Source organism: Misgurnus anguillicaudatus, chromosome 20 (assembly GCF_027580225.2).
Source record: "Misgurnus anguillicaudatus chromosome 20, ASM2758022v2, whole genome shotgun sequence".
Classification (NCBI taxonomy): Eukaryota; Metazoa; Chordata; class Actinopteri; order Cypriniformes; family Cobitidae; genus Misgurnus; species Misgurnus anguillicaudatus.
Window position 1 is genome coordinate 27,292,451 of NC_073356.2, and position 23,188 is coordinate 27,315,638.

Consider the following 23,188-nt stretch of genomic DNA (forward strand, 5'->3'; position numbering starts at 1 on the left):
ATTTTCGGATAGTTAAAGGGGACATTTCACCAGACTTTTTTAAGATGTCAAATAAATCTTTGGTGTCCCCAGTGTACATATGTGAGGTTTTAGCTCAAAATATCATATAGATAATTTATAATAGTAAGTTTTGTGTCATTTTGTGATCTCTGTACTAAATGGCAGTGGCGTGGTTGGATAGTGCAGATTAAGGGGCGATATTATCCCCTTCTGACATCACAAGAGGAGCCAAATTTCACTGACCTACATGAGTTTTTCATCTTATTCACTTTTTCTAGGTCGATAAAGCACAGGGGACCCAATTATAGCACTTAGTCATGGAAAAAGTTAGATTTTCATGGTATGTCCTCTTTAAGATAGAAAAGTATTTTAACATTGAATAACCATACACTTCGGCTTTGTATAGATGTGCCTGTTTAAATCATCAAAGCATCATCCATATCAGAGTCATCTGTGATTAAAGTGTGTGTTACTAGTTAAGGTCACGTCTAGCTTCAATCTCTTAGACATAAGCGAAATCAGATATTTCGGAGCGACCGTATTCGTTTGGCCCACGCTGATGACTAAAGATAAAGCATCTCTCTTTTCTTCCCCTGTAGACGTGGAAGGAGAGAAGATTGCCTAACTCAAAGGCTTTAAATTGGCATCCTTTGCTGACCATCAAGTTGATATTTTTGGACAGCTAGCAGTACGCGTGGTGGAGTAAAGTGTTGACTTTGTATGCAAATTTGTAACAACAGAACATAATGATGTTTTTTTTATTCACTTCATTTTACCTTGGCAGGGTCTGTGATCTATGGTTATCGCTGGTGATCCCAGTCAGTTTTTCCATTGACTGGAAAAGTCCTGCGTGTGCTTGGCCCAGATGCGTTACAGTTAATATGTGTATGTGGGTGTGTTACGGAACAGTGGGGATTCCTAACAGAAGGAAAAATCGAGGGCAAAAAACAGCGAATCGAATAAGAAAGACAGACAGACAGACACAAAGAAACTCCCTTATGAGAGTAAAACGTTTTTACATCTGGACCCACTGGACTATACTGCCTGCTCAGCTGCAAAACCATTTAAAATTCTTTTCCCCCTCTTTCTTTGTGCGTTTATGGATGTGTGTGCGTGCATATGATAAAGCTGTCAGAGAAGGCACGGTGCTGTGACCTGGGGCATCTTTTTCTTACAGATTAGATTAAGTTATCCGGGTACTGTACAGACCTGTGTGTGCGTATGAATGAGTCAGTCTTCATTAAAGCAGTTAGGTTAAGATCTGTCTGCAGTTAGAGGCATCTCCAGACTCTGCAGGTGAATATTGGATTTGACTTCAGTCCATAAAAACCTTCCGAACTGAATTCTTTGCACTTAATCAGAAAGCGAACAACCAGATGGTTACAACCTTTAAATACATCAGCCTCAGGTGTTTTATTTGAATTAAATTATATTGTTGGAGTGTGTTGGGGTTAAGACTCACACTGGTAGTTGTTGTTAATGGTGATCTGAAGTGCAGATTTAACTATTATTATTTTTATTTTATTTTTAGAAAAATTTGATTGTTGGTTTCGTGTAACAGTGCTTGCAAAATCACTGTAGTGATGTATTATGATACTTTGATGAAGGCTTTTTAGTTGCAACACACTGATATGTGTTATTTCAACGCTATCTCGCAAGTTGGCTAATTCGGATTAATTCATATGACAACATTCGTAAGTTTTTGTACACTTTGCCTTGAACCCTTTGACATTTGGGTTAAGTGCGGGGTTAGGGGTTTGGTTTTGTAATTGTTTTTTTTTCATAAGAATCGTACGTTTTTGCCTGATTAATGTATTAGCCAAGTCGTAAAATATGTACGAATTCTCATGTGATCAGGCGTGTTATTTTAAAGGGCACATATTATGCCAATTTTTACAAGATGTAATGTTAGTCTCAGGTGTGCCTAGAACGTGTCTGTGAAGTTTCAACTCAAAATACCCCACAGATAATTTGTTATAGCATGTCCAAAATGCCCCTATTTGGGTGGGAGCAAAAGCACTGCTTTCATGTTTGTACCTTTAAAGGGGTCATATTATGAGATTTTTTGAAAGATGTAAAATAAGTCTTTGGTGTCCCCAGAGCGCTTATGTGAAGTTTTAGCTTAAAATACCCAACCGATAATGTATTATAGCATGTTAAAATTGCCATTTTGTAGGTCAGAGAAAAATTTTGCCGTTTTTGGGTGTGTCCTTTAAAATGCAAATGAGCTGATGAAATGCAAACACTGATCGCAATGATGGTTGTTTGTTGAAATTGAAACAAATTTTTTTTTCTCTCTTTCTCTCTGCACTACATAGCAGTGCCGTGGTTGGATAGTACAGATTAAGGGGCGGTATTATTGTAATTGGCCTTGCTACCTACCTCACAAAACAGGCGAAATCTGAACGACCTCATCTTTCACATGCTTGTAAAAAATGGCTTACGAAAACAAAGTTACTGAGTTGTTCTTTATCACGTTTTCCAGGTTGATAGAAGCGCTGGGGACCAAATCATAGGACTTATACATGGAAAAAGTCTGATTTTCATGCTATGACCCCTTTAAATGCAAATGAGCTACTGCCATCACTGCCTTACCAACAGACAGTGATTGCTTTTGGTTAAAAATAGATTTGATTCATGTGAAGACAATAGTATCTTTAGCCGCATTAGCACTACAATATAAAAAACTTTGGGGTAAAATTAACCAGTCAGTCAGTGGCGTGGGTGGGGCTTTGTTTGGGTAACGTTGCATTTACATAAGAATCAAAATATCATGTCTAATGATACTACTTTGGTTTAATGGGGATTAAAAAAGAAGGAGAGCTTGGATTTTTTCGTTGTAAGGTTGTTGTGTTTACACACTCCCAACATTTCGCATTATATGTGCCCTTTAATATCTATAAGCCACGATGTAAAGGCTTTGTAATTTTAAATTCTGCTTTCAATGTTTTTTGTAACAGCACTATAGTTTTTGGATGGTTGTCGGAGTGTTGCTATGCAGTTGCCAAGGTATTGTGACAGATTTTGCCATGTTCTGAGTGGTTACTACTGTAGGGTGTTAATATGGTGTTCAAAGTAACTGTTTGCCTACTAAACCCAAGTTAAAATTAATAGCAAAATGTTTGTTTGGGGTGTAGTGTGTGGCTCCTCATGTCAAAATATGTGTGTCATGGAGACCTATGTGCCTTGCACGTAATGTCAAAATACCTGCTCCATACACGTGGAAAGGGTCAAAATATATATTTTGACATGACGATCCACACACATGATGATGTTTTGACAAGTTTTGCATTTGCGGAAAGAAGTCATGAGCCGCCAATGCCAATAATATTCTTTCTAGTCCTTGGTCTCAAATGGGTTTTTACATTTACCTTCATGCATTTGCATCTATTTATTTTTATCAGTATCCCTGTGATCGAACCCATGAGCGATATATTTTCTACCAACTAAGCTACAGGAACTACAGAAGCTTCCGTTATCCCTGGGTGGGCACGAACCATCATCCTTTTGGTTAACACCTTTTCTGCCCATTTTCATCCCAGTTGCTTATGAAAGTAACAGCACACTTCTCAGGCCATACGATTTGAGGTCGCATTTATGGTGCGTGATGAGTTGTGTGGCAAAATCCATTGCTTAAGGATAATAATTAGTTCTGAAATCGCTTATTAGCACCACTAATAAGTTTGTAAGTTGTTTCTGTAAGTCTTCAGTGAGAGGTGAGTTTGTTCGAAGGTGCTCCGTGAATGAAAATCTCACGTGGGAGTCCTCCTTTCACACTTCAGAACAATAACCTCCGTGTGAAGGAGCCCTGAGGTTTGGCTCTTTCTCAACCCTCGGCAGCAATGGCGCACTCGCACAAACAAACCAATCACGGCCGCAAGCCTCAGGGAATTCCTGTATTATTGTCTCATTAAGGAGCAACAAAAAATTATACCAGGCATTTATAAACAGCCCATCCACAACAATGGCCTGGCAGAATGTGGGCTCTTTTATTGTCCTTCGTTCGAGTGCAATGAAAATGGATATTTTCGAGCACATTACAGCGTTTTAACGTGGCATGGAGAAGCGGTGCTCCTCGCCTGAAGACTCCACAGCTGCTGTTCATTAGCACGTTCTGGAAAACTGGCTCGCTTGAGCATCTGCAATTAGGGTCATCCCAGCCTGAGCTCTCGTGCCATACGCTGATCCCTTTTGCCCGGAGGGGGGGGAGTGTGTGTGGGCGAGGGGGGGGTTGCTCTCTAGTGCAGTTAAGGGAAAGACAAGGGAGTCTATTCAGACCGTCAAGGCGAGCAGGTCTGCGTTGCAGCATCTGGGTGTTTACAGTACAACAGTCTGAGGAAGGCTTTGGGCGCACACTGCCACCCAGCTCCCTGCCTGCCTGCTTCCCAAACCGCCTGGAGCACTAAGCTTTTTTTCTCTGCGGACCGCCCTAGTCAACAACACAACAGGCCTTTTCATTGTGAGCTAAGGTGGGGGGAGTTTGGCAGGTCCAAGCTGATCTAGGAACGGTCCTTAGCTTCTGGCTTTTGAACTTTTGAGTCACTTTAGAATCGTGGAGAATGGAATTGTAGTCTTTGGCTGTGTTGGATAAGATCTGGGATAGGTTCTAAGAATCGAGACATTGTTATTAGTGGTTCTTGCTAAGCATCACTATAACTATTGCACATACTTAGAGGTTAGGGTTTTTTCCAAATCTCTAACTTAAGTATTAAACTTGTGATTGTCCCTGATCGTTTGTGCGATGAACATTTATGATAGCTCAAATCTTTCGAGCTTGCCGAAGAAAGTGTGTGATATCACTTTTATAAGCAATCAGACTTTCAGTGTTTGCCTGGCAGATGTAAAATGGTAAAACAGTTGAGCTTGAGTAAGGAACAATAATATCATAAAGACCTAGGGATAAAGATGATTAAACCAGACCACCCAAGTAACTGCTTAGCAACCGTATCGTGATGCCATGGATGGCATCCATCCACTACACTGTGCACTCCTAAATTAAATGTTCTTTGGAGAACCACAAATGATTCTTCTATTCATGAATATCAGCTGACGTCACTCACATCTCAAACTTGTCTTCTGCCATTTTGAGTACCTGAAGTGGTCGGAAAAGAACAAGATGCTTTGCCTTCAATATGTTGTGAGCATCAAAATTGCTATTTTTACAACACTAAGAAGGCTCGACACAACATGATACTTTGCTTGAAGTATCACCTGGGTCTCTACACGTGAACTTGAGCGTTGAGAACATTGTTTGTGAACACAGAGTTAACTAAAAAGAAGCTTTTGAACAACTAACTTTGGTTGTTTTGGCGTCAGCTCACCGCCATCTCCCAGTCAAGATGTATCGATCTCCAAATGCACACGTAAGGAGGAAGGAGAGTAAAGATGGATAGCTCCTAAAGCATAGTTACATATAAATGCACGGATAATTTATTGTTTTGTCGCAAGTGAAAAACAATATTGACCTTCTAGTTGAAAAAAGAGCCTCATATGAGATTCATTCATTTGCATTCGGAAATTGATTCTTTACGTTTGGCAAAGATGACGAGCGGACACCATAACCGCCAACGTCAGTTGTTCAAAACCTTTCTTTTTAGTAAACTTTGTGTACATAAACAATGTTCTCAATGCTCGCGTTCATGTGTAGAGATCCAGATGAAACTGAAAGTTTCATGTTGTGCCTTCTTATGTTGTGAAATAGTGGTAGTTCGGTAGCAACGGACACCGACTGGAAGAACGCATCAGGGATCGAGTAGGCATCACACCCTAACCAAGATATTTTTTTAAAGTAGCGTTTCTCTTTAGGACAGTTGAGGTGCGAAATGTTGTCTTTCGTAGCAATTTACTGTATCCGTAAGAATCATAGACCGTAAAAGATAAGAAATCTGTAAATCGTAGAACTCAAGATGGCGGCAGGCAACTGGAATGACGTAAAAGGTCACATAACTGATATTCATCAATAGCATTACCCCACTTTGTTGTTAAGAGGGAAGCATTTTTTAACTGGCATGCACCAATCATATCCTAATCAGAGTGGGTAAAGATGTAGTTAGGTCCTAATGTTTGGAATATGTCATATTGACCCTTCATCTCAAGTAAAATAACCCCAGATTTGTACAGGCAATGGACTCATTCGCCTCTCTCTGTATGACGTGACATACTCAGTGATTGAGTCTTAGGTAAGAGGATTTTTTGAGCACCTTATAATGATGTTGCAGAAGTACACAGTGTGCTCATCAATTCTCCAGCGCAGTGAGAGCGGGCAGGTATTTCACTCACATGGCTCTGATGGAGCGGAGATGAAGGCTCTCTGACCACAGACTCCTGTGCTAGCACTTAAGGACGTCCCACTGGAAGTACGGCTCCAAGAAAGGTTTCACCTCTGCAGTTCCAGAGACGGGAGAGAGCTCAAAATAAGGGCGGTTAGGGAGGAGAGTGAGTGACTGGGCTAGAATGTGAAAAATAGATCGATAGTGTTCATTTACAGAAGAACTGGGGTTGAGAGTATAGGGCTGAGTAGGGATATTCAATGTCTCGATATGTATATAATTGCTCCGAAATGGCTCATAAGGATTATTTTTCTCAGTCGGGCTAACGAAAATACAGTAAAAATCTAATTTGAAACAATCAAGGCATGTTTTCCACACTGTGTTTTCTCTAAATGAATGCACGGTAGAATTTCAATCATTTTCATTTATGTGCACCAATGTAACAGTAAATAGCATTGCAATGCAAAATTGCAAAAAACACTATAGAAATATAAGTAACAGTTTACATTAAGGTTGTATTTGTTAACATTAGTGAGTGCATTAGCTTATTATGCTAAGTATTATACAGCAGTATTAGCATTTATTAATCCTTGTAATGGTAGTTCACTCTTAAATCTGCTGGGATGTTTTTAACCCAATGCTGGGTAAATATTGGACAGAACACATGTTGGGTTAATAAATAAACCTATGCTGGGTTGTTTGAATGCAGTTCTGCGTCCTTGAAATCCTTGAAAGTTTGTGAATCTGGGAAAAATTCAAGGCCCTGGGAAGTTTTTAAAAATAAACATACATAGATACAGGTCATTGAAAGTGTTTGAATCTATTTTGTGCAAGTTTTCTGGAAAAAAAAATCCATATTATTCACTGTGTAGTGTAAGATAATATCATAAATTCTAGACTTTTTAAGCACACATGCTAAAATGTTCACTTTAAATGCTTATATCTACTGTATGTGAATGTTGATTCATACCAAATGCTTTTTTGCATAGTTGTATTTGACAGATGAAAACGTATCGGGTTACGTATGTAACTGTTTTTCCCTGTGAAGGGAATGAGACGCTGCGTCTCCCTTGCCATACTTCCTGCATCCCTGTAACGCCGTTTTTGGCAAAATTTCAGATAGCGATATACTTCCTGACTCCCGCATCACCATGTCTTTGTCATTAAGCCTCACCATTGGTTGAATTTGATATACACATTCAGACACACTTACCCATGGAGGCGTCCCAAAGTGTCACCGCAGTGACGCAGCGCGAGTTCCCTCGAAAGGGAACTGTAACAATGTATCTTAAAAGGTAACACAATGTAACCTTGTTCTCACTTAAAATGTGTCCCTGCATTTAGTCTTTGAATTTGAGGGTATTGGACCTGGAAAGTCCTTGAAAGGTCCTTGAATTTGAAGTTAACTAAGGTGTGGGAACCCTGAACTATGTTTTTTGTGGTTTCCATGGTTTTACTATAGTAACCATGTTTTTTTTTGTTTTAACTGTAGTAAACCATGGTTAATTTTCGTTATGGAATAATAAAAATAACATTTTTTTAACAGTTATTTATCATAACTAAGATGAATAAATGCTGTAGAAGTATTGTTCATTGTGAGTTCATGTTATTTAATGCATTTTCTAACCTTACTGTAAGTGTAACCGTAATATGAATTCAGAAATACACAAGTAAATATTTTTTATATTTTCTATTTTATTATTAATTAATGTATATTAATTGGAACCAAAAAACGAGATTTCTGAACAATTAAAAAAAGGGATTTATCTCGATTTGCAACGAAACTTTTCATATATATACATATATATATATATATGTACATATACATATATAAAAATATATATCAGTGTTTTAAAAAAATGACCCCCAGAAACCCCCAAAAACATTATTATATGGTGATGCAAACAAATGCAAATTCCTTATAAAAGTTTGATTTGCGTCGATGAATTCATCGTACAAACTGAAATTATTGTACTGCGGTTAGAACACAGACGCTGTTAATCTTTGTGTTAATGCTAGAAAGCATCACTATGCTTATTGATTTCCCTGCCATAAATTTAAGGGCAAATATAACGCTATTTTAAAGCGCCAGGAAAAATCATCATGCCTTAGTTGAAAGTTAATGTATATATAACAACGTATAGAAGTTAATAACAGTGGTCTGACATCATGCTACCTTCCTGGCCCTGGTCCAGGAGAAAAAGAGAGAGTTACATAGAGGATCAGTTGAGTGAGAGAGGGAATGGAGGTTCCCTCTAGCATTGCATTACCCTCTAGCTGTAATGACAGACCATTTCACCACATCACAGACCACAACTTAGCCAGCCAGGGATGTCCTCACTGTCTGCCCATGAAACTAGACCCCACTGTCTAACCTTTCTCTTAAAATTCAATCAAAATAGTCTCAACATTCCATCTCTAACATTTGAATAATAAGTCTGAAAGTTTGAAAACCTCTAATGGAAAATGATCCCAGATGCCAAATTCACATTCATAATCGTACATGCAGTATTGATAGCAAGCCTCTGAAACGAAATAAAACGGTGAATTATCTCTCCGTTGTATGTGTTAATAAACGTTATGACAACTCGACAAGCCGTTTATCTTGAAATTTGACCAGCAATGTGTCTGACTTTGATCTCGGGACCTATTTCGCAGAGGTGAGAGAACAATACATTTGATCTTTCTTAGTGGTATAAATAAAGGATTAGGAATATAGAGTAAGTCTAGTCTTCAGGGTCTACTGGAGCGTATTTGTCATAGAAAATGATCATGGAAAACCAATAGTGTTTTTTCCACCACATTCTGTTAAAACCCAGGAGCATCATTACTGTGAAATGTATGCTAGCAATGTGCAATTGTGTAAAAAATATTACCGGAGACAAGCCAATGGAAACTTTAAAAAGACGCTTGTCTATTGTTTTGAACAGAATTAAAAGAATTTATGTCAATTCTTTCTTTATTTTCCTGGTTTTCTTGCTTAGACACAATGATGCATTATGATTTCATGTGTGCGCCTGTGGTTTACCCTAGCGGGTCGCTCCTGCGACCGAAATGCTCTGCGGTTTTCTCCTGTTTTTACGGGCTAACTAAAAACGTCTTTTCAGTGATGTCTTAACTAAAAATAGCAAACGAGATCTTAATGCCTCTTTTGTTCCCCATCGTTTGTGTGGGAAAGCCTGTTTGCTTCGAACGTCGAAGGCAGAAAATAGTTAAATAAAACTTTTTATAACAAGGAGAAAAGAAGGCAGAGATTTGAGGCCGACAGAATGGACAGATCAGGGTCTGTGACGCATAAGCGCACCGCACGCTCTTTAGCCAAACAGCCGCTGCTCATTATCTGAAGCAGAGTTTACCGCGGCTTTTATTGGACCCTTCAGACACTATTTGTCATGAGTTGCGAGATTCCACAAGGGGCTGATGTAAGCGACTGGTCCCCCATAGCAAAGGCACGTCACACGCACTTCTTGGCTCTGGTAAGATGATTAGGATTGCATCAGCCCCCCATTTGCCCAAGCGGGTCAGAGACAGACAGGACATGATGTAATTCAAGGCCTGGTTGCAGTTTAGCGATAGCTCGCTCGGGTTCATGCGTCTTTAATGTTATACAGAAGATTGTCTAGACTGATAATAAATTGTCCATGTGTAAATTTAGACCTATTTCTATGGTTGAAAGTTCATTAGTTCATTCAACAACTGTAATTCTCCGGCAAATAACAATGTTTCATTTGTAACCTTACAAACTGGTTTTCATTAATCTTTTATTTGTTTGGAAAGGGAATTTGTGCTGTATGTGACCACGTGAAAACCCAACTAAACAATTTTTTTTGTGATTTGCTGTTTTCTACATAAAAATCTTCCTCAATAATGTAAAGACCATTCTGTAAAAAATATAACCATGATATCTTTCACATTGACTGAGAAAGGCCATTTCAAAGATTCAAATTAATGTGATATCAGTGATTGAAATCAAACTTTGATGCTCAGTTGAGACTTTAACCTGGATTTCACAGACATTTTGCTTTTTTCTCTATAAATATTTTTTATTTGCACAAAGCATATTCACACTGTTTGTGTGGCTCAAATGTACAAATAGATTCTGTGCCATTTTGTATTTATTTTAATATAAAAAAATATGTTGATATTTTAAAATTAACCTAAGATGGTGAATTTTATATAAATCTGTTATATAAATCTGTTTATTCCCCTGCAGATGGCCATCACATATGGGAAATGGAAGCCAAAGTGAACAGAGATTCCTTTAAATCTGTAAGTCTTATAAATAATTCCTTTTTTAACCATTTTATACACTTTAAAAGGACACTCCAGGTTTTTTTTAAATGTGTTCATTTTCTAGTTCCTCTAAAGTTAAACATTTGACCGTTTTGGAATCCATTCAGCTGATCTCTGGGTTTGGCGGTACCACTTTTAGCATAACTTAGCATAATCCATTGAATATGATTAGACCATTAGCATTGCGCTAAAAAATGACCAAAGAGTTTCAATATTTTTCCTATTTAAAACGTGACTCTTCTGTAGTTACATAGTGCACTAAGACTGACGGATAATTAAAAGTTGCGATTTTCTAGGCAGACAGGGCTAGGAACTATACTCTCATTCTGCCGTAATAATCAAGGACTTTGCTGCCATAACATGGCTGCAGGAGGCGCAATGATATTACGCAGTGCCCAAAAATAGTCCCCTGCTATTGAAAGTTACCAAGGGGATTATTTTCGACTTTAAAATCGCATCTTTAAACTTTTCGTCGGCCTTAGTACACGGTGTAAATAAAGAAAAGTCAAGTTTTAAATACGAAAAATATCGAAACTCTTATTTTTAGCGCGATGCTAATGGTCTAATCAGATTCAATTAATTATGCTAAGCTATGCTAAAAATGCTGCCGCCAGACCCGGAGATCGGGTGGATGGATTCCAAAACTGTGAAGATCAAGTGTTTAACTCTAGGGGAGTGGAGTGTCCCTTTAAAAAGGTATCAACTCTTAAAGTGGAAATCTTGAATAATACAGTATATTATTATATAACATTATATATTAAAGGAAATGGTAAATATTTATTGTGTTGAAAGCTGGCTGTTGTTTTTGCATTTAAAGCGGATATAATGTACATGTGGCATCCTATTCTCTGGTCTCTTGAGAAAACACCCTTACACTGGCATACGCAAACCTGTTCCCTGTTTTCTCCATGGAAGATTCTTTCTATGAGAGCTCGGGGACCACAGTTTAGACTTTGGGATTAAACAATGTTTGTGTGCAAAACACTGCACCTGCTCCCCATACTACACCACACACACGCACACTTGTTAAGTAGACTGTCTGTCTATAGACTTCAGCGTGTCGTGCGTAGTGTAAATACATTTTTTTAATAATTAGGAATGTGATTAAATAATCTATAAGATGATTTAATCAAGACACTGAATAGAAATCAAGCCACTTAGTCAATTTAAAAGCAGCTTCTGTTTTGACATAAATTAAAACTGTAAAGAGAACGAGTAATTGTGAATATTTGTTTGCTTCTCTATAAAAGTTATTCAAACGTTTTATAAGGTTTTAGCTAAGCTCATATGTTCATGATAAAATGAAGAGAACTCTATGGCTGTCATGTATTTTCATAGGATGAATTAATGTTTGTTTCTTGCTCGCACGAGCCAAACGCTCGCTGAAAGCGACTCTTTGTCTGGTGTCTCTTGGTTCATAACTTTATTGGAGCCTCCACGCCTGGTTTCAATGCTCAGGGAGTTGAATGGGGACCATCTGTTTGAATGGAGTATTAATGTGTTCGACAATTTTTTTTTACAAGGGCGCCTTTGATTTTGCCCCTCCCTGCCCTGCTGCGAATGTAAATGTATATTTATTTAATGCGAACCATTTTCTCACACATTTAAAACCACATGGCTCTGTCGGTTTGGTGAGCTGGCTTCTAGGCGTTTCTGGAGGAAGTTCTTGCCTGCCTTCATTAAAGCCTGAAAATTAAGAAACCAGAAAATGAAGCCTGATCTAAATCATGTGATATTTAAAAGTAAATTGTATTTAAATATAACAGGAGAAATCCCATTGTCATAAGTAAATTAAAAATATAGTGTCATTTCTGTGCTGCTAGCATCACTGCAAAAATAAAAACATTTTTTTCCTGAAATAGGTTTGTAAGCATATAGGAACTATACAAATTAAATGTATGCATTGTTAGCATCTTCTTAAAGGCACATTTACCGATTACACAATTTTGTTTTTGGCCAAAGCACCTTAGCACAGCTGTGAATTGGTCTAATGGATATAATTCTCCCTTACACATTGTGCACCGTCTGGCTTTGCTCTGCGGCTAAGGCGATGTGCTAATATAAATAGTCGGGGAGCTCACCTGCACTTGGCTTTAAAACCTACAAGAAGACTGATGACTTCCTCTGGCTACTGTACAGCACCTCCATCAATCTCATCTCAGCCACACAGGGTTCATCTCAGGGTGGAAGAAAACCGATGGGCAGTAGATAGACAGTTTAAACCCCTAGCACCTCTTGCATACTGCAGTCGTAATCGCAGACGGTTCAACGGTCAAAAGTTCATTGGTGTGTGGAGACAGCAAGGGTAGAAGTGTAGGGAAATAAACTGTCTGGATGAAGTCCCCGGCCGCTTTCTCATTCAGGGTGAGAAGCGCAAAAATAACACCGTCTGCTGCGTGCAGTTTGGTCTGTCTGAACCTCATCTGCCCCGAGCTCACGAAGCCACAATGATTGGACGCTCGTGCGGCTGTTGGACATCGCACATGGTGTGAAGTTGAATAATGCAGATGGTGCTGTCAAGGTTTCTGGCGCTTAGCAAACTGTTTATTTTCTTTTGAAATAAAACACCCGGTTAAACTAACAAAGCGAAGGAATGTAAAATCGGCGTTGAATGAACATTATGTAATTTTTCTTATCTTAATATTCAGAGAATGCCATTTGTTAGATGATTTCCCCGAAAAGTATAAATGCTTTTGTATTACTTGTGTAAAACCTCACCTTTAATGCAGAATAGTGACAGTCAGGCTTGAAATCACTGACCTTGATTTTGTCTTTTTTAGGTGAGTTTGCTTGTGGAAATTCCACCATACCGGAACCAAAGAATATCCAGCCCGGTTCAAGTGAATTTTTACGTGTGCAACGGCAAACGAAAGAGGAGCCAGTACCAACGTTTCACGTACCTGCCCACAAACGGTAAAAAAAACTGCCTCCTTTCCCCTTTAATTTACATGAGTTCCTCTTTCCAGTCTGCTGACTGAATTAATCCCGAAGTCTTTTTTTAGCAGCAGGAATTGTGGGAAGGTTTGTTTTCTTGTTAAAAGCATTTCCATAAAATTTGTTCTTTTCCATACCTGCTCCGGGAGCAGTGGAAGGGCAGTGACAGGGTGGGGTCCAGTATGTGAATGCTATTATTCAAATCCAAACTGGTTGCCAGGTGAAATAAAAAAAAATCTGAAACGTCCAAACCACTGCTAATTCCCTGGGGCCCGGCGTGCGTAACCAGTGGGTGGTTCAAAGGCTTGAGTCAGACCCGTCCTGTCCCGGCCCTGTCTCCCGAAGTGCGGGCACTTACACTGCACTACTGTCTTTTTTTAGGCAGGGCGCTGTGAAGATTAGCACACAGGGGGCTGTCCAATACATTTTATTTTTTAAATAAATTCACGTTTTTTCTTGTGTATGAATAGAGAGTAAAATTAAGTATTGCATTGTTAGCCAAGTCTGTAATGACGTCTAATACCATATTTATATGTATACATAATTGATGGTTACAGTGCAAAGCCATTTAAATAATTATTATTGATGTACAAAGTCATACTTGTACTTCACATTTTAATTGTACTTAATGCAGGAGGGACCATAAAACATTTAGGTGAACCATTAAACTTCACACATATTCTCATATTATTGCCTCTCAGGATGAATCGCTTCATTGTTTTCCTCACTTTTTTGGATAAAAGCTTGTGTTAATAGCATTTTTCTCCAAAATGATTTGCAGACCCCTACTGTGACCCCTATTGAAATATGTTTTTGGGCCCTGAAAGTGACAAAGTATTAGTATCTAAATACATAATGCCATGTATTATATACTAAACAGCCTTCATTAGTGGCTATGGTTTATGGTGTAGACATAGATTGTTAAAGCTTACTTTTTTTTGATGGCCTTGATGGTGGTTCACATGGACTTTTGTCCTAGATTTTGGATATTTTGGTTCAGATTAACAGAATGACAAATCAGAATGAGTCCCAGTGTCTGATGACTATTTGAGTTTGTATTGAGGTGTTTAAAACCTAAACCATCTGATATTATTTTGAGGTTATACATGAGGCTGAGCGACAGACATCTGCTTGTCTGTATGGCACTACATCAGTGTGTCATGTGCTGGAAACCTCATTTCCCCCTGCCAGGCCTAAAATAGATGTCTAGTCTCTATTTTAATCTTGCGGTTTGACTGACCGGCCTAAATAGGTTCCCTATTTTCTCTGCATTGTTGACAGAATGCAAAATCACACCACTTTAGGGCTTCTGTGGATGCATGTTTGCGTGAGTGATGTCTCAATATCGAGGAAAAATAAACGATTGTAGGCTGACAGATTGTTGAGAAGCGCAGCCAAAAGTTTAAAGGTGAACAAGGCAACATTGTGTGAATGAAGAGTTTGTCAACAACAGATGAATTTTACATAGTAGCTTAACATCTGTTCACCAGAATCAAACGCGTCAAGAAACACCAACCAGAGCTCAACAGTGGGGATTTTTTTCTGATGGCCCAGTAAAGACAGATGTTCAGATTTATACTTGCCCTGACAAGATTTTACTGGCAATATATGAAAAATAAATATAGTCATTTTGTTTATATAATGAAGTTTATAATGATAATTTATTCGCTTTTTATTTGGCAATAGTTGGACATTATTAAGGTAACTGAATGACAGCTATAAATTCATAATCCTAATTCTATTAAATTTTTTACAATCTTGAAATTATGACCTCATCTGTGGTCAGTGTTGGGGGTAACGCATTACGTAATAACGTGTATTACGTAATAATATTACTTTTCTGAAGTAACGAGTAAAGTAACGCATTACTTTATAAATGTATACAATAATATTTGAGTTACTTTTTTAAAAAAGTAATGCAAGTTACTTTTTTATTCAATTAAAAAAATATTATGTACTGAATTAAACTAAACGTAGTCACATTATGCACTCTATGCGTATACGCCTGTGTGGAAATAGTTTGAGTCAGAAACTGAGATGGCAGGCCAGAGCTCGACATTTTTTTGATGAAATATGCAATTTCTGAATGCAGAATTTTTCAGTCATAAAAAACACCTGCAAGGCCTGAAAGAGATCAAGCCTTAGCCAAGAAAAAGTAACGCAAAAGTAACTAAAAAGTAGGGATGCACAGAATCCAGGATTTGGATTCGGCCGAATACTGGGATTTTTGACGGGGTTCGGCCGAATCTTTGATTTTTTTCCACCGAAACAAACCTTAGGCTTGCGCTTCGCTGGTCGACGTCACGCGGCCGTTGATTACACCCATCGGGTGCTGACGTGGAGCTTTTTTTCTTGGTGAGCCTTAGGGGCGGATCACATTTCGCAGACGCACCTGGAAAAAATGAGCACGTCCCACTGAATCGCTTTCATTATGCATAGGCTTATGGTAATTGTCAAAATAGTTTTCCCACTTGTTGTCATCCTGGCATAATGTTGGCTATCCTTATTTTTCACAGTTAAAATCAAATGAAATGAAAAATACACTGCTGTGGACATTGTTTACTTCATTAATGTGTTTTACTGTGTTAATGGAATAAGGATGCCAGTAGGATTCGGTATTCGGATTCGGACAAATTTTAAACAGTGGATTCGGTTTTCGGCCGAACCCAAAAAATCTGGATTCGGTGCATCCCTACTAAAAAGTAACATAAGCATTACTTTCCATGAAAAGTACACAATTAGTTACTTTTTTGGGAGTAACTTAATATTGTAATGCATTACTTTTGAAAGTAACTTTCCCCAACACTGTCTGTGGTAGCCAGCTACACTGTCAAAAAAATGGTCCCTAGTTGTGACTAGGGCTGTACGCTTACAAAAAGTACACATTTGCACCTAAAGAGTACATATTGGTAACAAATGTATACATGTCTGTACCTAAATGGTACATATTAGGACCCTTTAAAAGGGTACTGGCCTGGTGACAGCTTGAGACCATTATTTTTATTTATTTTTTGACGATATATACTAGATTATTTTGTTGGCATATTTCATTCAGCCATGTTATTATTAAGTATATTATTGCTTTTGTCAGACATACAAAGTCAAAATTGTTGCTATTATAGAAGTTATGCGCAGTGTGTACAGGGTTCAAAATGAACTCTTTGCCACGCCTACCAGTAGTGGGTGGGGCAAAAGCTCATTTTAAAAGGTTTCCAGTCATGACAGATGTATATAGTGTATATCTTTTGATTCGAATTCATTCAAAAGTCATTTAAATCAGCATGGGTCAGATTGTCATTCTTACAATTCAACCCTAACCATGTATTATGTTGCAGTTCTTATTAAAGCTACCGGCCAACTGGCAAGTGAATTCATTTTATGTATTCACCAAAGCCAATTCTTACTCGCATTTGGCCCTTGGCAAGCGTTCATTTTAGACCCTGATTGTTTAGGTTAAGAAACGGCCGACCTCACTGTTAGTTTGAACTCCATGCACTCGGTTTGTAAGATCTGTTTCTGTTCAACCAGTCCCAGTCCGATTCTTATCCCACATGCAATTTGGCTCTTTTAAACCTGAGATCTCATCTTAAAACGACACTGAATCTTCTACTGAGAGAAAAATGCAAATGATTTTCTTGATGAGGCTTATTCAATGCTGTGGATGTGAGGCTACCGTAGCAGTAAAATATTTCATAATGCACGCTTATATGGTATTAGCGCTGGGGGGAGGTCCAAAAAAAATAGGTCTTTTATTTTCGAAAGCAGCTGGAAGGCTCTTACGGCGATGATTCATCCCTTTTTTTTCCTCTTTCTTTAAATATTTTCAGTTGGGCGGGAGCGCATAGCCTCAGACACATAGTCTCATTGATGAGAATGTTTGTTTCGCCGTGGGTATCCTAGCCACAAACCCACTCACTCGTTCTTGCACAAAAAGTCACATGAACCCAGAACGTGTGTTTATTCGTTTTTCTCTTTTCCCCCTCTTTTTTTGTCTAATCTTACTCTTTACTTTTCTCTTTGCCCCCTTTCTATGCGTCTCTCATGCGCACTCCTTTCTCTTTCACCTTTGTAGTACCAACCATAAAAACAGAGCCGCACGACGACTACGACCTCCCCCAGGTATGTACGCCGCTGCATCCCGCCGGGTTGGCTTTGCATCCAAAGCCCTACTACAGCCCCCCAGCGCTGACTCCCATGATGCCCACAGAACTACGGCCCTGCGTCACAAGCTCGTTTGTAACCAGCCCCCAGAGACTGGTGGCGAAACCCACCTCCTTGTCCTGTTCGTCCTCCCCAAGCACCAGCCCCACACTACAGGATCTTTCTCCACCTCACCTTTCTACTAAGTGCCTACCTGCAGGATCAAACCTGGGTCCCCAGTCTCCTACAGTCCCACACGTATCCGCCATTCAGCCGACGCCTGGACGCTACCCACAGCCCATCCTTTACCCGACGGGAAGCGCCTCGTCCTCTCCGGGCTCCCATCCTTCAACCCCAAACTCAGCACCAGAACTCCCCTTCACTCCCAACCATGGTTTGACCCAATCACAGGCCACCAGCGAGGCCCCAGTGCTGGCGGCTCAGATAACCAAAGGACCAGCGAGGGGTGGATCGTCGCCCCTCCTGCAAGAAGAGGAAGAAACCCCCACCATGCTGGCTGTCAGCATCAAGCAGGAACCGCAGGAACTGGATCAGATGTACCTAGATGATGGTAAGTGACAGCGCAATATTCCAGCCCAATTTTGTGACCATGTGCATCGTAGTCTGGTGATGTAATGCCCAACAGATGTTTCTAATTGCTCTGTGTTTTTGCCTGAGTGCTCCCTCGCAAAATTAAGACTTTTTAAGATCTAGCGCAGCGCTAAATGTAGCGCCACAGCTACGACAGGCCCGTTCCGTAATGTTTAATATATCGAGAAAGGCAAATTAACTGGAAAGTTAATGAATGACTTCATCAGTTTCCCCCCTTTAGCTCTAGCGTTAAATTTTAAGCATCTGTGGAAGAAACGTTCCACAGATGGAGGAATTTTAATATTAGATCTGTCTATAAAATAACAAAAGCTGATAGGTAATGGTTCTCTTGTGTATTTGCCTAAATAAAGACTTCATCTACTTGGATCTACTGAAATGCTATGTAGTACTTCATGCCTGGCAGGTCACCTTTCATCGCTTGAATTACAAGTAGTCTGGATACCATCTACCATGCAGCTTTTCAACACTGTAGACCAGTGGTTCTCAAACTTTTCGGCGTGCCACTCACCTCCTTGTGTAGGGTGCATCCCTTCGCAGCTCCCCAAATTCATAACATAAAACAATCTCAAACTTAGAATTTGAATTAAACAAAACATATTAAATGATACAATGTAGTGTTGTTTATGACGTTTAATTACACAGAATTTATGCACCATCTCCTGCCCCCCAGTTTGAGAACCACTGCTTTAGGCCTTATTATAGATCATCAGATAGGCCATAAGAGTTTGTTAGGTGATTGGGTTAGTGAAGAACTTTTGAATAATAAAAATCCATGCATGCTGAAGTAAATAGTCCACTTTCACTCGTTCCGTCGATGCCAAACATCATCCCAGCTATCTAAGTCCACCTTAGACTCGTGGATTATGGATTCCAGGCGCCATCGTTGGTTTTCTTTATGATCCAGAGCAGGCTTACATCTTAAATTTGAGCTCAGTTGATATATAGTCCATAGCGTCCAAACTAAGCGGAAACGTGGTTAAGTTCTAATGCACTCTAATGCACAAAGTGAGCAGGATTTTTTATGGCTCGGCTTGTCCAAATTATTACCTGTCATTTCTCCCCTGGCAAAATATAACACGTTTTACCGAGCGCTAATGTGGCTCCCCATGTCATTAGAAGTTTAGGTTTCATAGCCCTAATGGAGTCTTTTAGGTGTGGCGTTTCGTGAGCATGTACACTGGATAATTCGATTTCAAACAGAGGCACTTGTGTACAGAAATCCTTGTAGGGTATCATGCACCATCTAGTCCATCATCTAGTATTGAGGTTTTTAATCAGGCTTTAGTGCTTTTAGACATCATTAAAGACGATAATAAACTCATCGTATTTGAATAAGCTGTCTGCTTTAATAAAGGTCTAAAAGTTCTTCAGCTAACTGCTTATCCAATACTTTAACTTCATTTACCTCTCACTGTTTCCTCCGATAGGGTCTTTCTCTTGTTTTCCTTGGGTTGTGCGAGGAGGGGTTACAAACCCTTTTACTCATGGAAACTCTTACAAAAACTGGCTTCGAGCCTGGCTCCTGGCCTTCACCAGCCGTAAGCTTTCAGTGGCCTCACTGCAATAAAGAACACTGACTTGGCCGCTGCAGACACGAGCCTGTGGCTTGATCTCTGCCAGGAAGAGAAATCCAGCTCGGTCGAGCCAAAGCAGTAGATCCTGCAGTAAAAGGAGGGGGTCACTATGGGAACTGTTCCATAGCACGTGACCCAAGAGCTGGGTTCCCCGTAAGAAACCACAACAAACTATCCAGTGTAGCCTAAGGGGCTGTTATGAGTCAAGAGCTATTCAGGGCTTTGAGGAGAGTACAGTAAGGATCTGTATGTAATTGCAACTTAAAGATGGTGACTTAAATGTTTATGACTGTAAATGGTGTTCCTGTAGCTCAATTGGTAACGTAGGGTGGATTTACACTGCAAATCTTGATGCCAAATTCCTGATTTTTTTATCCGACTACCCTCTTATTTCATCTTTAAAAGTGACTCGTATCTGATATCTGCATTTACACTAAACACTTGGCAAAACAATTCAAGGTAGACGTACTACTGACCCGCAACAGCTTAAAGGGGACATACCATGAAAATCTGACTTTTTCCATGTTTAAGTGCTATGATTGGGTCCCCCATGCTTTTATCGGCCTAGAACATGTGGGTGGGATCAGCCCAGTAACTTGGTTTTGGTTAACAATTCTCCACAAGCATGTGAAAAAATAAGTCATTGAAATGTGCCTCCCCTGGTGATGTCAGAAGGGGATAATACCGCCCCTTAATCTGCACTATCAAACCCAACGTTTAGTACAGAGATCAACTCATTTGCATGTTAAATGACACGCCCAGGGCTGCAGATTTTTGCACACACCTGCAAAGTGACAATTTTAACTGATATTTTGAGCTAAAACCTCACATAGGTACTCTGGGGACACCAACGATTTACTTGACATCTTAAAAAAGTCTTGTGAAATGTCCCCTTTAAACCATAAAGAAAGTAAAATGTCGCGATATGCAATGAACACAGACATAATGATTATACAAGATTATAGAGCTTTATTTCTGTAACAAGACATAAAACTTTAACATTACTCCACTAAGTAGAGCTGTCCTCCATTGCACTGCAAAGAAGAGTCATGCGATCGTGGGTGGTGTCCACCTTGCCGTCATTTGCCCGCAGCGCGTTTTCAATGACGCACAAAACATCTTGACATGGGAATATCCGATCTGCCTGCTTTACATTGCGGACAAGAATGCATGTATTCGATTCATATCACATATCACACCGATCAAAGAATTTCGGAATCTATGCGCTTTTCCTGCTTACACGTTCAAGTGTCATATACGATCTGTGCCACATGAATGAAAAAACTCAGAATTGAGTCACTTCAAACATGCACTGTCAATGCGGCCATATTGTGTAAGCAATGCAAAGGCTATGTTTTCGATCGCAGGGATAAAAAATATATAGATTATATGCAATGTAATTCACGTTGGATAATCAGTGTTGGGGAAAGTTACTTTTAAAAGTAATGCATTACAATATTAAGTTACTTCTCCAAAAAAAGTAACTAATTGCGTTACTTAGTTACTTTTCATGGAAAGTAATGCTTACGTTACTTTTAAGTTACTTTTGCGCAACGTTTTCTTACTTGGCTGAGGCTTGATCTCTTTTAGGCCTTGCAGGTGTTTTTTATGATCGCGAAAATGTCAAGCTTTGGCCTGCCATCTCCGTTTCTAACTCAAACTGTTCCCACTCCGGCGCACAGAATGCGTAATTCTACGTTAATATGTTGAGTTTAATTTAGTACATTATTTTATTTTTAAATTGAATTAATTAAACTTAAAAGTAACTTGCATTACTTTTTAAAAAAAGTAACTCAAATATTAATTTGTACATTAATGCGTTACTTTACTCGTTACTTCAGAAAAGTAATATTACGTAATGCGCGTTATTTGTAATGCATTACCCCCAACACTGTGTATAAGTGCCAAATTTGTAAATGTAAATGGACCAACATGTTTTCGAAAATGGTGTTAGTACTGTGCAATCTTTAAGTCATTTGTGAAATCAGTCTAAATATGAGATTAGGAGCATCAGGTTTCAATGATTTTCAATCATGCCTTTACTCAGTCAATATTAAATATATCAAGGTTATATTTTCACATAATGATCTTTACATTATATATGGTAAATGGTAAATGGACTGCATTTATATAGCGCTTTCATAGACCAATGGCCATCCAAAGCGCTTTACAATTTTGCCTCACATTCACCCATTCACTCACACATTCATACACCGACGATGATTTTATGATTTTATGATTTTATGTTGAAAACAGTTAAAGATTTTAACGTACACTACTGTCACATGTAATGGTTTATACTCAACCATTTTACTGACAATCATAATTTGGTCTTTATCCTCCTAACCCTACTGAAAAATCCAGCTAAGACCAGCTGGTGAGCTGGTTTTAGCTGGTCCCCAGCTTGGTTTTAGCTGGTTTTGCTGGTGTAGGAAGCTGGTTTTGTTGGTGTAGCAAGCTGGTCTAGCTGTGTTTTGGTCACATTTTAAGCTGGTCTAGCTGGACTTAGCTGGTCATGCTGGAATACCAGCTGGCCCACCAGCATGACCAGCTTTGTCAGGCTGGGAGGACCAGCGTAAACCACCTTAAACCAGCTAAAACCAGCCAAAACCAACTACCATCTTATGCTGGTTTTAGCTGGATTTTTCAGTAGGGAAGACCAGAGTTTTGGTTTGTCTTTTTTGTTTCAGATTTCTACCAGCTCTTTTGGGGTTAAGAAGAACCAATAAATATAATAACCAAATATTTTAATTGAACATAAAGCAGTGTAATTGTCCATGTTTGTGTACAAACGAGAATTATGGTGCAAAAACACAAAAAATTTGATGTCCACATATGGGGAGGTTAAGTACACGTTTGTGTAGAAGATTTTTGGCTACTGGTTGACACATCAGTCAGTGAATAACAGTATCATAACTCACCGTGATAGCAAAAACCAAGAACAACTTGTGGTTTGTATTTTAGTCATGCAAACATGGTTTTCGGAGAAAAGATAGACCCTTGTGAGTCAATTGTGGTGTTGGTCATTGTAGAGATGAAAACTCCCAGTGTGAATGCAAATCTGACCCGAGGTCTGTTTTTCTTGTCTTCTGTTGATTAGAACAATTAGGACTACTGGGAGTGTTGCCACTTGTGGGCCCTTAATGAGCATAACAGTGCTGGTGGGATAATTGTTTGGTGGTTCCTTGTTCCCCCATTGTTTCCTGAAGGTAGAGAGCGAGCCGTGTCTCTGGGCTCTATCGCTCGACTTCAGCTGTTGCTTATCCTGCTCCAACAGGAAGCAGGTTCTTGGGTTACCTCACATCCACATATTCATTTCCCAGTCACAACAGTCAAATACAAGACCTTAATATCAAAGTTTAAAAG

The 23,188-nt window shown here is 39.2% G+C and overlaps 1 protein-coding gene across 5 annotated transcripts in view; it reads left to right on the forward strand.

Annotated features, from left to right (window-relative positions):
- nfatc1 (nuclear factor of activated T cells 1) overlaps positions 1 to 23,188 on the forward strand; it is a 51,901-nt gene that overhangs the window by 18,546 nt on the left and 10,167 nt on the right. For all 5 annotated transcript variants that reach the window (XM_055220287.2, XM_073858425.1, XM_055220286.2 and 2 more), the window contains 3 exons: positions 10,483 to 10,538; positions 13,343 to 13,475; positions 17,569 to 18,207. In XM_055220287.2, coding sequence (XP_055076262.1) covers positions 10,483 to 10,538; positions 13,343 to 13,475; positions 17,569 to 18,207 — 828 coding nt within the window. The remainder of the gene's footprint in view (positions 1 to 10,482; positions 10,539 to 13,342; positions 13,476 to 17,568; positions 18,208 to 23,188) is intronic.